This window comes from Ptychodera flava (genome assembly GCF_041260155.1).
Source record: "Ptychodera flava strain L36383 chromosome 3 unlocalized genomic scaffold, AS_Pfla_20210202 Scaffold_27__1_contigs__length_13241970_pilon, whole genome shotgun sequence".
In the NCBI taxonomy this organism is placed as follows: domain Eukaryota; kingdom Metazoa; phylum Hemichordata; class Enteropneusta; family Ptychoderidae; genus Ptychodera; species Ptychodera flava.
The window spans coordinates 825,235-844,882 of NW_027248281.1; the positions used below are offsets into that span (position 1 = coordinate 825,235).

At 37.3% G+C, this 19,648-nt stretch overlaps 1 protein-coding gene across 2 annotated transcripts in view; it reads right to left on the reverse strand.

Moving 5' to 3' along the window:
* Positions 1-2,307: 2,307 nt before the first annotated feature.
* Positions 2,308-19,648, reverse strand: part of LOC139126504 (vacuolar protein sorting-associated protein 26C-like) — a 75,510-nt gene continuing 58,169 nt past the window's right edge. Inside the window, exons 7-8 of one of the 2 annotated variants that reach the window (XM_070692561.1) lie at positions 16,109-16,186; positions 2,308-7,030 (exon numbers count right to left, since the gene is read on the reverse strand). In XM_070692561.1, coding sequence (XP_070548662.1) covers positions 16,149-16,186 — 38 coding nt within the window. In that variant the 3' untranslated portion in view covers positions 2,308-7,030; positions 16,109-16,148. The remainder of the gene's footprint in view (positions 7,031-16,108; positions 16,187-19,648) is intronic. The other variant, XM_070692560.1, reaches the window with a different exon arrangement.

Genomic DNA, 19,648 nt, shown 5'->3' on the forward strand with positions numbered 1-19,648 from the left:
TTGTCAGATCCTTGGTTTTTAAAGTATTGTAGCATTGATCAGTTTGGTAGAAAATGTCATTTCATTCCAGAGCGGAGTGTATGAATTTTTGCTTGTTTTGTCAGAGTTTGTTACGCACTTTGTGACCAGTTCTACATAGCAGCATGAGCTCTCGTATTATGTCACAGACTTAATGTCACAGACTTTGTTCCCTCTCCTATTATGCCACAGACTTTGTTCTTCACTGTACAAAACATCAAAACCCTGTATCCTGAGCCAGTTTACCATATTCCAACCACCACAGATTGGATGTCCAGGCTACTAAAGAGAAGTTGTCGAACAAGTATGCTTCAGCAGATATGTGTTCCAAATATTGCATACAGTGAGCGTATAGCCATTCATTCAAACTCTTATGATAAATTGTACCATTCAACTAGCTGTTAACAGAAAACCGGTGGTATTGAAAATTCCAAAGTTCTCCATATGTTTCCAAATTGCAACTGATAGAATGTACATTCGGTGACTGGAAAAATTGGCGTCATTGCATCAACTCTGATCAACGATAACCTCGATATCTTAGTCGTCACGGAAACATGGAGTCAAACTGGTGATTTTCATTCAGCGGTTAGTGGCTATGATGTTCACCACCAGTCTTGCTCAAGACGAAGAGGCTTAGGTGGTGCTACCTGTGATCACTTGCTCCAATTTGTGTGTAACGGAGAAACAATTTGGTTCATTCAATTCCTTTGAATTTTTCATCATTTTTAACCATGAACACTTTTTACCTCATTTGATTATTTTTACACTCTCAGTTTCTTGTCTTGCTTTGCTGGTATTTTATCGATTTGAATGTGTAAAGCGCACTGAGACATATGTGTGGTACATTTTTAAATAAATAAATATTATTATTTTCTGACCTTGACCTCTCTTCATTCTGTAGAGTTTATGAAGCATTTGTACCCCTTTTGAGGGCATTAGATCGGAGCTAGGCAGATCCCCTTGTAAAATAAAGCTCAATGTGTCAATGAGAAGATATTGGTGTATATTAAATAACTTGCCAGGAGACCATATTTTGAAAAAAGCACAATCAATTCTTCATGGGCAAAATTTGTTCATCACGTTTTGGGAAGTTACAATCATAGTCATGTTTTCAGTGCATTTTGAGTAAATTCTTATTCTCAGTTATGTAAGAATTTAAAACATGAGTATGACAATCAATACTTAGAAACTTGGAAGAGAACTCTTTTCAATGATTCAAGGAAGAATGGAAGTGGTAGCATATTGCGCACTTATAGCATTTTCAAGACCAAAATTGGTTTTGAAAAATATTTAAGAGATATTTCAGATATTTCAGGTTACATAGAAGTTTGACAAAATATATACTGATTGATCATAATTTTCGTATTGAAATTGGTAGGATATCTTACCTTTAAATAAAAGAATTTGCTTGAGATGTGATAGTAATGTAATAGACGAGTTTCACTTTTTATTGAGATGCAAGTCTCATATTTCTGAGAGATCAATATCGTGCCAGAAAAGCAGAACAGATTTTTCTCTCACTATGAGTGTTAAAGAAAAAAGTAGAAAACATGAAAAAGATTATGGAACAGAATTTTCCAGTACTCAAACTTAACTTTTAGTCCACTTGGACTACCATTTTCTGAAGTTGGTAGCCTAGTGACAATAGCTGGTAGCCCATGCATATTTTAGTTTGGAGAATTTTTTTCATTTACAAGGGAAGAAAAAGCTATTTTTCAAGATTTTGCCCATGAAGTGAATTTGTTAGTTATTTGATGTGAATACTTGCACACCTTTATTACCCAAAGAAAACTGGTGTAATTGACGACAGTGACATTAAAATGTTTGGTGATCTATCATTGTATTGACAACTCGTTTCATTCTCAGAGTTACAGATTTTGATCACCACCGTCTCTATAAATATACATGGCTTTCAGTAGTAGGGAGGAGTTTGTGATTGATACATTTTGATCAAAATGCAATGAGAATACATTTTTAATTGGCTATCATTTTCTGTACCTGTCATCAAGTACATCAGTTGAGATATTGAAGTTATGTTTGTACTTGAATTCAATTTACTTGGATTTACCCATTCGATGGTGTTCAGATTTGAACATGTTCTTCTTTCATCTTAAATGTACCATACCACACTCTGTTAATGTGTGTTGAGTAATGAAAGATTGATTGATTGATAAATACTACCTATTATTGTAAACCGCACACAAACTTAATCACAGCAAAGAATACATTGATAAACTGCGCTTCAGAGAGCTTCAGGACAATACTAAAGATGATGTCACTCAGACAAAATTACAATATCTGATTGGATTAAGAAGTTTATTCTAATTGAAAATGAATACGTTTTACATGTCAAAACATTCAGAAGTTGGGAATTAAAGTTTAATCTCTTTGCTGTAAATTCTATAAGGCAATATAAGTATGGAGGAATGAATATCTAAAAGGTAAAAATGAAAAACCATTCAAGTAATTCTCGAACCTGTGAAAAAAATAATGGGAGTTATCTAAGGGACTGGTCAGTTTCTTCAGCCTTGGGGGGTGGGGGGATTTATTTCTTTGACATTGTCAAAAAGTGGTTGACCCCCCCCCCCCCCAATATACCAACTTTCGAAAACACAGTGACCCCCCTGCGTGCGACAAAAGTAAAACAAAAGGTGGAATATAAATTCAATAATTCAGTGTATATATATATATATATATATATATATATATATATATATATATATATATATATATATATATATATATATACTGATATACATATATATATAAATATATATATATTTGTATATATGTATATATACACAAAATGACCAAAGGCCTTGCCAAAAAATTTTAAATACACAGATATCTCTGATATATACATGTCTAATATATTAAAGTTTCGCACTTGGAAGGGGGCTCTGAAAAATATGTCTAGCTATTAAAGTTACGCACCAAAAGGGCGCACTGAAAAATGCAATGATGAAATTTGTGGCTGGCATGATGCGTTTTAGGCAAGTATGAGCCCGTGTTGAATATATAAAAACACACTGACCCTCTAATAGGCATTTCAAAAACATGGTGACCCCCTTATCACCAAAGTCAAAAACAGGGTGATCCCCATGAATCCACCCCCTCCACCCCCCGAGGCCAAAGAAACTGACCAATCCCTAATGATGCAAAAACAGAATAGGACTAATTCAATACATTCAAAATGTTATCCTACAAAAGTCTGGGCATTTAACACTTTTATTAAGTCTCATGCATTTTTTTTCACTTTTTTAAATGAGGTGGATTGAAATCAAATGCAACTTAAGTAAAAATGCTTGCCAAAGTTTGACATCAGAACATTTTCAAAACATTGGAGGTATGTAAGGGTAGCTCAAACCCCCGAACTGGGACCGCTAACTGGGACTCCCAGTTGGCTTAAAATGCACTCTGGGACCGGTCCCAGTTCACTTCTGGGACCGGTCCCAGAAGCAAACTGGGACCGGTCCCAGTTGGCCTCCAGGACTGGTCCCAGAAGCGTACTAGCTTGACGTAACTGGGACCATTATGATTGTGGGGAAACACACTTGTATCAAATGAACTGTACCATGGAGGTAAGGTACCTCCATGCTGTAATGACGAAACCATAATATTAATGGGAAAGAAGTTTCCCATCCCACTATATGCCTTTTGTAGCAATTGTATGCACTTGTTTTATTCATATTCTCTGTACTGTTGTGAAATTATGTATGTTTTTTGTGTGGGAAAGCTAACATCTCCCAGTTTCATTCAAGGACAGTCAGGTCTCATTTCAATTCTGGGACTCGTAGCTCCATAGAGCTATGACAGACATACAGACTGAAATAGAAAACACTGAGGCAGCATATACTGCATATAGCTACTAGCTGTCAATGAAGTTTTGAAGCAGTGCATGTTGTTGACTTGTATATTCAAAACCCTTTGTCTTAAAATGTAATGGGACTATTATCACCTCATTGATGTCTATTTTTTCCTCGCATCACAATGAAATGATTCTGCTGTAACAGTACATGCATGCACTAATGGTTGCCCCTCTCCTATTTGTGTCTATCTGTTCAGAAATATAACTACCGGTATAGGTCCAAATTAATTAAAGGCGGAGCCTCCCTTTAAAAGGGCGCCAACCTATGGCGGCGTTCATTGTGTAAGTGGACACCAAACAGGTAACATGAGGGCACACGCTCCAGATAATGCCACTTTTTAGTTTTTCCCAACCGCAAAAACGCTGACAGACTTCCAAACGGTCAGCATGAAGCTGCTGCCGATCGAACTCTGTGGTTATATTCAAATTCTAACGTAACAGGAAGATGTTTTTAAGGAAATTCGAGTGTGGTGGTGGGGAATAAATGACAGTTGGCAATTTGAACCGACCGTCAATCAAACGGTTATATAAGCTCTATTTGCAGGATTAGCAAAAGGTGACAAAAGATTGAACTCAGTCTGTGTAATTAATGTAATAGAAATCAAACATCGTACTGGCTATGTGTTTGACTGGGAGGAGAACTCTACTAATGCGAGAACCTGGGATTGAAAAGTGCGGCTTTAAGATATCAGTCATATACTGCAAGTGAATTGCAATTCTATTAAAACACAGCAGGTTTTCGTTAAATAATTTGTTTGCTGTTTTTAATGTAATGAAAGCCTTGATGAGTTAATTGCTAGTCTTGCATAGTTATTTTCATCTCCTTTTTTCATCTGATTCAGTACACAGTCTCTCTATCAACGTGATCCGTGCAGTAAGATTTCAACACACACCATAGCACAGGACTTACTAGTGCTAAGAATGAGTACATCGCAGTAAGACCAAAGTAATCAAATTCTTTGTTTAGCGCGCCCACTCAAATGTTTCGAAACATGAGCGGGAAGGCAGTACTAAAACACATACAAGAAAATCAAAACACACCTTATATTTTCTTGATTATTTCCATGTAACAACATAAGTGTCTATACAAAAATCATCAGAAACTTCCTTTCATCGTGATCATCATCAGTTATACTACAAGATGTGAAATTTTGTAATCAGGAAAGCTAAGTAAAATCCTATTCAAACCATTGGCAGTAGAAAAAACCCTAGTATGTGCACACAGACAAAACAAAGCATTAAATTACTTTGGCCTTTAATAGTTGGGATCTATTAAATGTCTTGTATACCTACGATTATGGCAGAGTAAAAAATGAAAACATTAACAGATTGTTAGTATTAAGTACCAGTAACTGGGTTTTTTTCATAGTGGTCCCAGTTCACAAATTGGATGTGTCCCTGAAGTGTACTGGAACTGATCCTGGAGGCCAACTAGGACCGCGGCCGTGGTCCTAGAGTTAATTTTGAAGCCAACTGGGACTGGTCCTGGAAGCCAACTGGGACCGGTCCCAGAGGCCAACTGGGACCAGTCCCAGTTCGCTACTGGGACCGGTCCCAGAAGTGAACTGGGACCGGTCCCAGAAGTGAACTGGGACCGGTCCCAGAGTGCATTTTAAGCCAACTGGGAGTCCCAGTTGGCGGTCCCAGTTGGGGGTTTGAGCTACCCTTACATACCTGAACATTGGTGATGAATACACAACTAAAATTTTAACAAATACATAATTTTTGAGTTGCAATTCAAATATGGCTGCCGCAAATATACACATAAGTGCTTGAATTGAATTGACTGAATCCCTCACCAAGGATTGAAAGAGTGACATTTTCTTAGACAATCTGGCCTAATGATGTGAATAAAAAATAGTTCACCATATTTAGTACTTTTTGGCTAGTCAAATGCAAACATATTGTTGATGAGCTGACGGTGGAACGCACCTCAGGGACAGATAGTCGGACTCTCAACTTTCTACAATCCTTCTCTGATTTACCACTTGTTGCAGCTCATTTTAAAGCTCTTGGAGAAAGAAAAACTTTCTCTGGCTTGGTTTTTCAAAATCTAAGATTTAACCTGCCATAGTAACTCTACATAGGAATGGTTACCGTTTTGGATTTCAAATATTGCAAAATGTTGAGTAATTTGTTTCACTAGTTCCAAACTTTGCCCAGTGACCCCCAATTTTTATTGTTGATAAGAGAGTAGTTGAAAGTTTCATTCAGAACAGTTTTAGCAAAAGTCTTTCACTTTTGGGGCATATACTATACTACCTTCAACACTACTATGAGTGATTGTCATCAATGCGCACTGGAAAATGGTTGCGTAAATAAATATGTAAGAATACATATTTATCTATGAGGATATTGATCAGTGTGTATGCTGCGAATTCCCTGTGTTGTTGAATATTAATCACTGTTCATCCATTGAACACAACATCCTATATAATTTCACAGGGTTTATCATGGATAGACCGGTATATATTTGAATGCACAATGAAAATGTGTAAACAATTGATGATATAGCATATTTCAAGATAATGATAATGTCATGAAATCCAGAAATTTTAACAATCAACAAGGAAAAGTGAGGATAACATTTAATTCCCAGGCCAATTGACTCAAGATTATTTTCAAGCAGATCTACTGTTTAAGTTTTCATATAGAAGACAAAAACTTAAGAGACTCTGTGTGATATTTTCTAAAAAATGTTTGTTGTAAAAAATTACAATGCCATTAATGATTCAGTAGATGTTGTAGTTCTACTTAAATAAGTATTTTAAAAGAAAACTATACCTGCAACCAATGAAGTGTTTATCTCCAGATATGCATTTTGTTATGGAACTACTGGTTGTACAGTTTGAACATAATCTGTAACTATTTTCATATACTATAGACTGTTGTGATAGAGCAGAAATTTTTATTTAGTATTGTCTGATAATAAGTCAGTGATTATGACCACAATATTAATGAAGATATCCTGAAGAAGCTATCTATACTGAATGTCAAAGGTGGTATCAGAGGAAACAACATACCATAAATATCTGAGCAAAGACTTGGTGATGCAGTGAGCTCAAAATCGGAACAACTTGATAGGGAAATTTTCTGTTATCAGATGATCATCCTGAAGTACAATGACGATATTTACTTCAAATTCTGAAAGACAAGATAGGAAGATGAATGTAAATGATGTAATCTACTGGCACTTTATCTAAATGATGTAATGTACTAACACTTTATCTGTGAACTTCTATCTAAATGATGTAATCTACTAACACTTTATCTAAATGATGTAATCTACTAACACTTTATCTAAATGATGTAATCTACTAACACTTTATCTATGAACTTCTATCGTTGATTAGTACTTCATAAATGATGTAATCTACTAGCACTTTATCTATGAACTTCTATCATTGATTAGTACTTCATAAATGATGTAAACTAAAATGACTTGTCAGGCTATCTGATTAGGTGTACTATGCTTTCGTGCCAAATACAGGAAATGAACATTACAGGAATGATGACTATCGATGTCACATTCTCATTCATCGGGAAACATTTGTGCGGCAGGAAGCTTCCCGTCTCCACACAATCTTGAACGGTGAAGACGGCGATTCAAAATGGCGACCCGACAATGTGGCGACAAGCTTTCTTTGTTTTTCTTTATCAAAACATGTACAACATAGGCCTGACACATCACTTTTTGCAGGATTCGTTTGCTCTGAAAATGCACGGGAACATGGGTCAATTGCACCTTTTGTCTCATGCTCCAGTAAAGGAAATGATAGTTCTGTCAAAGGTCGACGTCTAACACAGCTACACTAAGAGTGATAGCTTTCTGAAAGGGTAGTGAATTTCGCCCAAAGCCGTTTCATAAATGACAAGCGCTACGAATTCTTATTACCATACCTTTTGCTTTTATCGTCAAACTGTTAACACGACAGAAATGGTATTTAGGGAGTCAAGTTGCAAAATTTTTTACCCCATGTTGATTGCGTAGTAATCAGACTGCTATCGCAGTAATCGGATGTCATATTTGGAAAGTGAGAAGAGGCTAAATGTTGATAATTTGAAACTTAAAAACCCAAATTTTTATTTTCGATGTGTTCAAAAAACTGAATGTAAATATTTCATGATAATTAGTTACGTTTAATAGACGACATAACCAAATTTCGTCGTGTTTGGCGTTTACCTACCGGACATATGGGCTGTCTCTGTGTGTTGCTTTCTGCACCTTTTATCATATGGTCTGGCTAACTTCGCTTAATTGTAGCCCGAAATAGCTTGTACTAAACAAACTATGCAAAACGGGACAGAGTACCACTTCACTTAATATGAGTCAAACAACTTGTAAAACGCTATCATTACGGAGCGAAGTGAGTCCGACGAACAGCATGTGATTGAATGTCCGAAAACTGCACACTGAGTGTACTCTACTACAGCTACAACATGCAATACATTGAATCGAAATACTCAGGCGCGGTATTGCTCCACTTTTTATAAAATAAATTCAACGGTGAAAAGTTCAAACTCAGACTTAATTTCATACAAAGAAATGAAACGTAGCCTCATCGTACTTTCCAATCTGTCCCGAGCATTCCATCGCTCTGTCCACTCGTGCTTTCTCCTTCAGAGTCAGAATCTGACTCTGATTTTGAACCACTCGTCCCAGATGCCTGGGGTTGCCTATGTGTCTTTAAGCTAATTCCCCTCGAAATCACTCTATGATTTATTGATAATAAAGAATGAAGAGAACTTGATAACCTCAAAAAAGTTGTTATTGTTCATGTGTAGGTGTGTGAGTGGTTTATGCATGGTAAATTTTTCCCTAATGTCAATGTCATGGTGGTCTGATGGGCAAGTTACGTGGCCAGAAAACAAAACATTTCAAATCGTAAGCAGTGTGACACGAGTGATAAACGCAAGATGTGTCAATGTCATGGTGGTCTGATGGGAAAAATTAGGTTGCCTGAAAACAAAACATTTAATCGCCTCGTTGTTTACGTTTCAAGCGGGCAATAACCTACACTTATACACAACTTGGCAGTGACGACACAGAACAAAAAGTAAAAAAAGTACACAAACTATTAAACTAAATGTACGAGAACATTAACATTGACCATGATACTTATAAGTATCTTGATCCAAAAACATAAATGCCCATATTCCGCAGTGGTGCTCATTGCTTACAATTCACAAACCGCCGCCTGAAAACTCAAAATTTGCAGGCAGACCAATAATCAGTGGCTGCTCCACTGAGTCCCACTTACAGAATTACAGAATTCCTGGATTACTTCATAAAACCACAAGTTCAGCAACAACCAACATATATAAAAGATACAACAAATTTCATACAAGAAATAGAAAAGACAAATGTCCCTTAACAGGCATTTCTCTTAACACTCAATGTGGTGTCAATGTACACAAAGACAATTCACAACGAAGCAATTCGGCTAATCAGTGAAACACTAAACTCACAAACCTCGCATGAAACAAAATACAGCATCAAAAAATACCGTCAATGACGCTGTACCGTCTCTAATGTGTGGCCAGGTCAGGTAATTGGTTGTTGGCATGGAGTTGTTGGTAAATAGTTGATGATGTAGGGGCATGAGGTGGGATATGGACCCAAAGAACCCAAAAGATGATTAAATACATCAATCAAAAAAATTCTAAGCTACAGTATAAACTGCCTAAAGATAGTTCAATGTGGGAAAAAGTTAAATAATTCAGAAATAAGAATTCACAGTCCAAAATAGTAATGATGCACTTCCTTACTGACCTGAGTGCATGTGAAATACACAAACTGGCATCTGTAAATTAAATGTATACCAAGTGATCATTTTAAGTCACTTTTAACTGTTTTTAATGGATTTTCCAAAGAGTCCTGTGAAAATGATGAAAAACGCTTATCTGGTCTTGTGTTTGTATAACCTCATGGCTGATAATTGTCATAGTATTGAAAAAAATTGAAAGTGAAGAAATTACTGTTTTTAATAGGCATATTTTCCTTGAAATACATGACCGTGTAAAGAATATATGCTAAAGTGTTTAAGAGTAAATTTCTTTTTAAAAAATAATTTAATCTGTGACCAAAGGATTTTTATTCTTTGAGTTTACAAATTCAAACATTGCAATTTGTTCAATCATCTTGTGCAGTGCAAAATTTATAAATGACTGAAAACAAAAAAATTGGCAGAATTACAGTCTTTGTGATGTAAAATTATGGGTTGACATCACGATAACTGTTAATCTGTTTGAAGTACTAATATACTATAATTTAAAAAAGAAAAGTTCATGCAGAAACGGTAAAATATATTGTCAGCAATGTAGTGTTAATTTTGACTTTACATCAAAATATGCCTTTGCTGGATACCAAATATATAGGGCGAAATATTAAAATCAGCCATGTTCAGCAAAATCCACACAACAGCATTGATCCTTTTCTAATTTGATTTGATTTGCTCATGTTATCCTTGTATGACAGTCAGTACAATATGGAACTTGAACACAACACAGTGAATTAAAGTATGCTGTAAATGAAATGGTGTGGCTGCATCCACATGCAGCAATAGGAGTGCCTTTGTCTCTCACCCCTCATTTCCAACCTGTCCCATCCCTGAAAAAATAGTTTGGTCTTATATTTATAATGTTAATAATTTCTGTATTTGTTAAAATGTGCGCATCTCAAAAACTTTTGATCATAAACATTTTCATTGTTTTTTATAGCTGACCAGTCAGTTAACCTGTTTATATTGAATATTTGCGCATTTTTCCGCAGTATTTGACATTTTCTGAATACCTTCTTATTCAGTTTGTCATTTTCTAAAAGTTTAAATGCTCCATTGTGTGGTCAAGCTTTCCACAAGCATCAAATGTGGTACTTCATATAGGAGGGTCTGCCTCTAGAGGGCGGGCATCATGAATAGTGTTTGTTGGTTAATTCCTCCACGTAAACTTCTGATTGTACTGTAAACATTGAACATGGCCGACGTCCGATTTTCCTGTCTAAAACTTTCACTCATTTTCGTTCATATGACTCTGAAACTCCAGGAAATGATTGGGAAGAAAGGGTTATCTTGAAATATTGAGGTACTCGCCGATATTTTGCAAAATTAAATGAGAAAAAATGCAAGGTCATGTCACCCGACAGCAACTGTTAATGGCTTTATCAAAGGCAAAATCCTTTATAGATACGCTCGCACTTGTAATAACAATGACGACTTTACTAGAAAAGTCGCTTTCTTTACAAACAAACTACTCGACAAAGAATACAAAAACAACGAAATTACGAAAATAACAGCAAAAATAGACTAAATTATCCAAAATACACTAACAAACCGCACACTTACACGTAAAGAAACAACAAACAAACTCATCTTCAGCACAACATACAGCCCACACATAAAAACAAAATATCTTAGGGGAAGTCATTTGAAACATTGGGCTGAACTGGAGAAGGATTCAACACTAAGGAATGTATTCCCAGAATCACCAATCATTGCTTACAAGATAAACAAAAATCTAAAAGACACACTAGTCAAAACAAAATTTACAGAAGTAAAAAAACATAGAACAAACAAACCGGACCATCAAACAGACTCACAACAAGACCCAAACATTGATATACTTGCCTCGCTACTCGAAGAGCAAGAACACTAAAATGCATTAAAATAAATTTTAACAAACACAAACTGAGGAAAGAATCTACACTGTGACTGATGAGAGACCACACTCTGGTTTCAAAACGGAAGCATCAAAGGGCCACTCTATGAAATAAGCTTTCCCCACAAAAACAAAAAATTACCGTACACACTAATACAAATCCCTACATATATCCGAAGTGAAACAAACATTATATGAACACAAACAATCGGATAAGAATGTAGGAACACATATCGAAAACGAATCAAACACAAATTCGAAAAAAAACCATTTTGGATAGTAAGGGGGGAGCCTTTTTCACATTTTTTGTGAAAACAATGTCGGGCAAAGGCTAGTTGTAATGGCGGTAGAATGAGAACCGAAAGTACGTAGAAAACACAAAAGAATGGTCGTACTAAAGCAATGTGGTCTTGAGTATATGTGCGATTCCAATGAAATAGTTAACACCGGAAAATGGAAAATGGAATAAACGCTGGTAATGGAGTGCATTCACAGGAGAGTTAGCGGCAAATCGGAAATGAATGAAGAGGAAGTTGTAACACTTTATAACGCAGTAGCTGAAAGTGACATTGCACGTAACGACGGTGTAATAATATCGCAGAAATCCGAACCTTCTATTATGGGTAAATGAAGAGAAGTTAGTAATAGAGGGAAATATCCCCACATTTTGATATAAAGGGCGACGATGAAAATCTAGAATTTTTAATGAAAGTCATGCCTGTAGACCTAGCAAACTTTGTAAGTAATGCTTTTTGTAAGAGAAACGAATTTATGTATAATGTTTAAGTATGTTTACGCTTTCATAACTTAAAGAACTGTATTACTCCAGTGTCTTGTAAGCCCTAGGGGCTGGGTGTGGCATTATATAAGTCCACACATGACACTTTAATAAATAAAGATAACATAACATAACATAACATAACAATAGAGCACGAAGTTTGCTCCGCATATTCGCCCGCCAATTAGCAGTATCCATCGATGGTCAAAGGAAGGACACCTGATAAAAATGAGCCGGCATATTGCTAACACGAACACACACACACATTGCTAACACGAACACACACACACACACACACACACACACACACACACACACACACACACACACACACACACACACATATTACATAACATAACTTACAAACCTTGCCTGTGGCATGTACCTTGGCGTGCAGGGTGGTAGGGCAACTAGTTCATAAACAACAAGAAACACTTATAAATGCGTAAACAGAAAAATGGACTATGAATCAGACAAAACCATGGCAGTGAAAAGAAGATGAAATTTATGACAAAATGAAAGAAGTAAGTGTGGTTCGTGGACGTAGATTTTCAATGAAAAAATTAACATAAAATCGGGATTTCACATCTAACATATATTTGAAGAAATGCGATTTGTTATGACATTGTAACATTATACCTTCGTATGTGTTTTGAAGTCAAGAAATTGTGATTTTAAGGTTTTCAAATGCCACATTGTTCCCCTAGTCTAACTCTGTAATTAAGTAAGTATGCAACTAGGTAGAGGGCCCGGCATAGTTCCCCTAGCCTAACTCTGTAACTAAGTAAGTATGGAACTTGATACAGGCCCCTGCATAGCTCCCCCAGCCTAACTCTGTAACTATGTAAGTACTCAACTTGGTAAAGGGCCCGGCCTAGTTCCCCTAACCTAACTCTGTAACTAACTAAGTACGCAACTTGATGCAGGCCCCCGCTTAGTTCCCCAGCCTAACTCTGTTACTATGTAAGTACGCAACTTGGTACAGGCCCCTGCATAGTTCCCCCTAGCCTAATTCTGTAACTAAGTAAATACGCAACTTGATCTGGCCCCCCCCGCGTAGTTCACCAAGTCTAACTCTATAACTAAGTGAGTACGCAACTTGATACAGGCCCCCCGCGTAGTTCACCCAGCCTAACTCTGTAACTAAGTAAGTACGCAACTTCGTACAGGCCCCCGTGTAGTTTCCCTAGCCTAACTCTGTAACTAAGTAAGTACGGAACTTGATACAGGCCCCCGCGTAGTTCACCCAGCCTAACTCTGTAACTAAGTAAGTACGCAACTTGAAACAGGCCCCCGCATAGTTCCCGCAGCCTAACTCTGTAACTAAGTAAGTACGCAACTTCGTACAGGCCCCCGTGTAGTTTCCCTAGCCTAACTCTGTAACTAAGTAAGTACGGAACTTGATACAGGCCCCCGCGTAGTTCACCCAGCCTAACTCTGTAATTAAGTAAGTACGCAACTTGGTAGAGGGCCCGGCATAGTTCCCCTAGCCTAACTCTGTAACTATGTAAGTACGCAACTTGATACGGGCCCCAGTGTAGTTCACCCAGCCTAACTCTGTAACTAAGTAAGTACACAACTTGATACAGGCCCCTGCATAGCTCCCCCAGCCTAACTCTGTAACTACGGTATGTAAGTACTCAACTTGGTAAAGGGCCCGGCCTAGTTCCCCTAAACCTAACTCTGTAACTAAGTACGCAACTTGATGCAGGCCCCCGCTTAGTTCCCCAGCCTAACTCTGTTACTATGTAAGTACGCAACTTGGTACAGGCCCCTGCATAGTTCCCCCTAGCCTAATTCTGTAACTAAGTAAGTACGCAACTTGATGCAGGCCCCCGGCGTAGTTCACCCAGCCTAACTCTATAACTAAGTGAGTACGCAACTTGATACAGGCCCCCCGCGTAGTTCACCCAGCGTAACTCTGTAACTAAGTAAGTACGCAACTTCGTACAGGTCCCCGTGTAGTTTCCCTAGCCTAACTCTGTAACTAAGTAAGTACGGAACTTGATACAGGCCCCCGCGTAGTTCACCCAGCCTAACCCCCGATGTACACATTGGAATGTGTAGGACGCCCTCAAACAGTCCTATCTAACTTCATAACTGAATTAGTACACAACTTCGTACAGAGGCCGGGTTAATCAGACGTAGGTAAGGCAGTAATATAGGTGTAACAACAATCTCGCTTCTACTGTGTAATAGTGTAACTTTAGTTGATACTAGACACAGATATACTGGAACTCCGCAAGGCCAACTTGTAACTCCGTACACATGCATCTAATTAGCATGTCATTATCGGCTACATGGACTGTCTGCCAACTTTAGCAACATGTATAGCAGAAACAAGCCCCTCTTAGTTTGTTTATAGACAGTCTTCCCCCCCTCTACTATCTATGGTTTCAGCAGCTCTGTTAATATGTAACAGTTCAAAAACAATGACAGGAAATGACTCAAGATCAGTGGAGTTGGCCTGTTTCTTACTAGCATGCCATCACTCCTGCATATTTGCAGGATTTCACTTTTTCTTACCTCATTTGCACATTTTTGACACTGATGTGTTCATTTGAACAAATTCACATCTCAACCCCTGCATCTACCTGTACACCAAATACTGAGATGGTAGCTTAGGTGGTATGGGAACCTTTGTGTGTGACAGACATACATCTGCACATACATACCTACAAATATACAGACATACAGACGCCACCGACTCATCATATAAGCTCTTTTTGGTATTTATATACAAAACCAAATATGAACTAAAAATGCTTATTTGCGGTTTGTGTTTGTAAACGTTCCTCATGGCCAATAATTGTCATAGTATAGAAAAAATAGTGTCAGTGACACTGTCCTCCCATTTTACAGAGATACTAAGTACTAGTACACACATGACATTGCATTCTTACAGGTTGACTAAGAAAATTCCAGTGCAAGTCTAAATTAATCTTATACCCCAGCAATATGAAATGCTCCATCTCATAATGCAAGTCCAAATTAATCTTATACCCTAGCAATATGAAATGCTCCATCTCATAATGACTTTTACACATCTGACAGAAAACAACCCTAGGATCAAGACTATCATGTTTTACAGCAATCCAACAAATACTTTGGAAGAAAATGAATTTTTGACAAAAAATGGGAAAAATTGCCCCAAAAATACAAATTTGAAAATTTCACCACAATTTGAACAAATCTGACAAAGGCCAACCCTAGGATAATGCATACAAGTTTTCAAGGCAATGGGATGATAGCTTTCAGAAGAGAAGATTTTTTTGACAAAAAAATCCCGGGAAAATCGCCCCAAAAAATACAACTATCAAAATTTTACCACAATTTGAAGAAATGTAACTTAAGTTACTATAAAGAGCCCGCATACCAAGTTTCAACCAAATCTGACCAGTGGTTACAGAGTTTTAGCAATTTGCAGGATTTTTCCTTTTTTCCTCTTCATTCGCATATTTTGAACTTTGACATGTTTATTTCGACAAATTCACATCTCCACCCCTGGGTGCACCTGTCCACCAATACTAAGATGGTAGGTGCTGCAATTTAGGAGTTTTTAATGTGGACGGACATACATCTGCACACACTAACTAACATACATACATACAGACAGACAGACAAACAGATAGACATGCATACATGCATACATTTAATTTTACAGCTTTTAACCTCCAACAGCCGACCAACTTGTCAATATCAACTTGTTCAACTTGATACTACTGCTTATAATAATATAAACTAGAGTTAATTACATTCTAAAACAAGACTTGCTTATCAAGATTTACCTCATAAAAAACAGCACATCTGTCGGGTTATAAAGAATCTTCAGCTGGTTATCTTTATCAGTATTTTCATCCTATTAACTAAGCACATTTTAACTCTCAAACTAACATTGCAAATAAGTTCTGTTGAATAAGTTGAGCCTGTAGGTACTCAGAGAAAGGTCACCGAAGAGACAAATGTTTGCAACTTAAGAAGTTCAAGGTCATCAAAAGCATTATAAGGAATCATGTAACACTTTCATTGCACTGTTTACACAGATTGCATAATTGCTATAAATAGCACATGAGGAATCTTACAGCCCAGCTTTACCATAAAAACCCTATCACTTTACCACTCTTTTAATTGACCACTCTATTTTTTTCCTCAAAAAGTAATTTTAATTTATCCTTACCAAGTCAACCGTAAATGGAAATTGGAACTTTCTCTCTCTCTGTTTATTTGACCAACCTATCATGACAAACTATTTTGGGTTTGTTTTTAGAACTGGTGTCAGTCCAACTACAGTAGCAGGTACTAGGTGGCAATGAAACTTGGTCTTGAGAGTAGTATTGAGCGGATGAAAAAACAAGACTCTGTTCCAAAATAGATATATTTCTAAAACTTCGACGTTTCGATTCCACACAGGGAATCTTCATCAGGAATCTAAAAAACAACAAGATTACAGTAAATATGGGACTAGTAAAAACAAAAAAGAGCAACACTGGCGTAAAATCATTTAAAAACTATTCGAAAAACTGAGTTGTTGGTTAATAAAAGGAACTATAGCTAAAAATCAATCTGTACAGACGAGAAGAAAAAAGTTTTGAACTTACAAACAGAAGACGAGTGAACACTCAGTCTAAAAGTAGCGATGTTGACCGGCCGGATCGTACAAAGCCACTGGCGCGAAATACAATGAAGGGAGGGCTCCCCAGAACACTGAAACAACTTACAGACATGAGGAAAGGACTCCCTAGCTGTAGATGAAGTGGATTTGAAAACCTATAGGAACTGTACTTTATTCACCAGTCCTTTTTATTGATGCCGTTGGGTGACAGAGTACCAAGCTTATGAATGAAATGAAGTTCAAGCTGCTTTCTTATTTTATCTGCTTTTGAATACACTTTACAAAGACCAGAGAAACGAAAATTATTGATGTTGTGCCCGGGTTCATGAAAATGGTGGGCTACTAGAGTATGTTTATGAGTTCTGATACTGTATAAATGTTCATTAATTCTGATACGGAGTTCACGTTTCGTTTCGCCTATGTATAATTTGTTACACTTATCACAGATAATGACGTAGATGATATTGCGTGTATTACATGTTACATGTCCGACAAGAGGTTGAGATTTTCCAGTGAGTTGGTTAGTTATGGAATTTTGTTTTGTTTTCAACATGTGGGGACATGCTCTACATTTGTTGCAGGGTGTACAAGTACCTGGTTCTGTGTCGTCCTGTGTGGATGTTTTCGTCCGGGCTTTTACCAGCATTTTCTTTATGTTTGGTGGTTGTCGGAATGCTACAACAGGTGGTTTGTCAAATGTAACTTTTGTTTCTTGATTTGATTGAAGGATAGGCCAGTGTTTGTTGATTATGGAGGAGATGCTGGGTAGTGACGGGTGGTACGTCAGCACAAATGGAATCCTCGTAGGCTGGTCAGTGTGTTTATTTTTGTGTAGTTAATGAGTTTTTCCCGGGAATGATTTCTTGCTTTGTTGATTGCAGTGACGATTGATGATTGCTTGTAGTTTCTATCCGTAAGATGTCTATGTAGGTTCTCAACTTCTTTATTGTATAGATCAGTGGATGAGCATATACGTCTGTAGCGAAGAGCTTGACCTTGGGGATTGATTTAAAAATATGACGAGGGTGACACGATGACGGCAAGAGGTAAGAGTGTTGTCCGTTGGCTTGCTGTAAACCGTAGTGTGTATTTTATTTTCCCTCATCATCATCTTAGTATCCAAGAAGGAGATTTCGGTGTCGCTGTATTCAATGGTGAATTTGAGTGATGGATGGATTGAATTACAATATTCGTGGAATTGAAGGAGTTCTTGTAGAGTTTTTAACCATATGAACCGTATGTCGTCGATGAATCGTCTCCATTGCATGGGTTTACTGGGACAATAAGCGAGTATTTGTTTTTCAAGTTTACCCATCGTTATGTTCGCATAGGATGGAGCGACTTTACTTCCCATTGCTGTGCCTTGTACTTGTAAAAAATATTTGCCATCAAACTGAAAGTAATTTCTGGTGAGGATAAATTCTAACATTTCTGTGATAAGCTGTTGGTTGGACGGTGATACATTGTTGTCAGCAAGTGCTTCGCGTACGGCTTGAATTCCATAATCATGGGGAATGTTGGTATACAAGGATATTACATCCATTGTGACAAGGATGGAATTATCTGGCACAATAATGTCATGGCTGTCTATAAGATGGTGGGTATGTCTTTCAAATATGACGGCAAAGATTGCACAATAGGTTGAACAACCCTTTTGTTCGTTTTCTCTGCACGTAACACCATGAAAGAGACCACTCTAAGGATGACATGAGTAACATTTCAGCTCAATCAGTGTGTTAGTTCCAGAGAAGAAGATTTTTGAAGATTAAATTGGTATTTTTCGAAAATCCAATATGGTGGCCAAATCACGTGACCGATCCAAACGTCTTTCGCAAACTTGAAAGAGATGACTCTAAGGATGACATGAGCAAAATTTCAGCTCAATCGGTGTGTTGGTTCTGGAGAAGAAGACTTTTAAAGATTAAATTGGTATTTTTCGAAAATCCAATATGGCGGCCAAGGTCACGTGACCGCACGCGATTTTATTTGCCAATTCTTAAGACCTTAGGTCATGCTTGCTATATAAAAAATTTCAAACTGACTTGACCCCTAGGTCAGCAGGAAAAGCCATTTTTAGTTTTTTGGAAAATCCAATATGGCCGCCAGGTCACATGACCAATCAAAATTTTAAGGATAACATGCACGAGAACCCATAAGTAGCTATTAGCACTGCAAGTTTGAGAAGTTTATGTCATGCGGTTTCTGAGATCAAGAGTGACAAAAAAAGGGACAGTAGAAGAAGAAGATGAGGAAGAAGAAGAATATTGAACTCTAGTAAAACCAATAGGGGCCCAGCCGGTAGGCTTGGACCCCTAATTAATGAACGATATTATGAAAGAGAATATGACTTTACTGGACCATGGTCTCCCATATATAGTCTACCATTTAAGGTAGCCATAGATGGATTTCAATTTTACACAAAATTGTAGATAACTAAGCACTGTACTTCATTTTAATTTAAGTTCATGTTACTAAAGAAAATGTTACCAATAAAACAATTTAAATACAAAAAAACAAAACGTGGCAGCCGTAGCGTAGCCGGTACTGGTGTACAATTTTCCTGTCTCATTTTTTCACTCATTTTCAGACATATGACTTTGACTTTGAGGTATTCGCAGACATTTTACAAAATTACGTGAGAAAAAAATGCTGCAAAAATGCTGACATGCATACATAATGACTGTTTTCAGAGGTATATGCAGATTATGCAACAGGC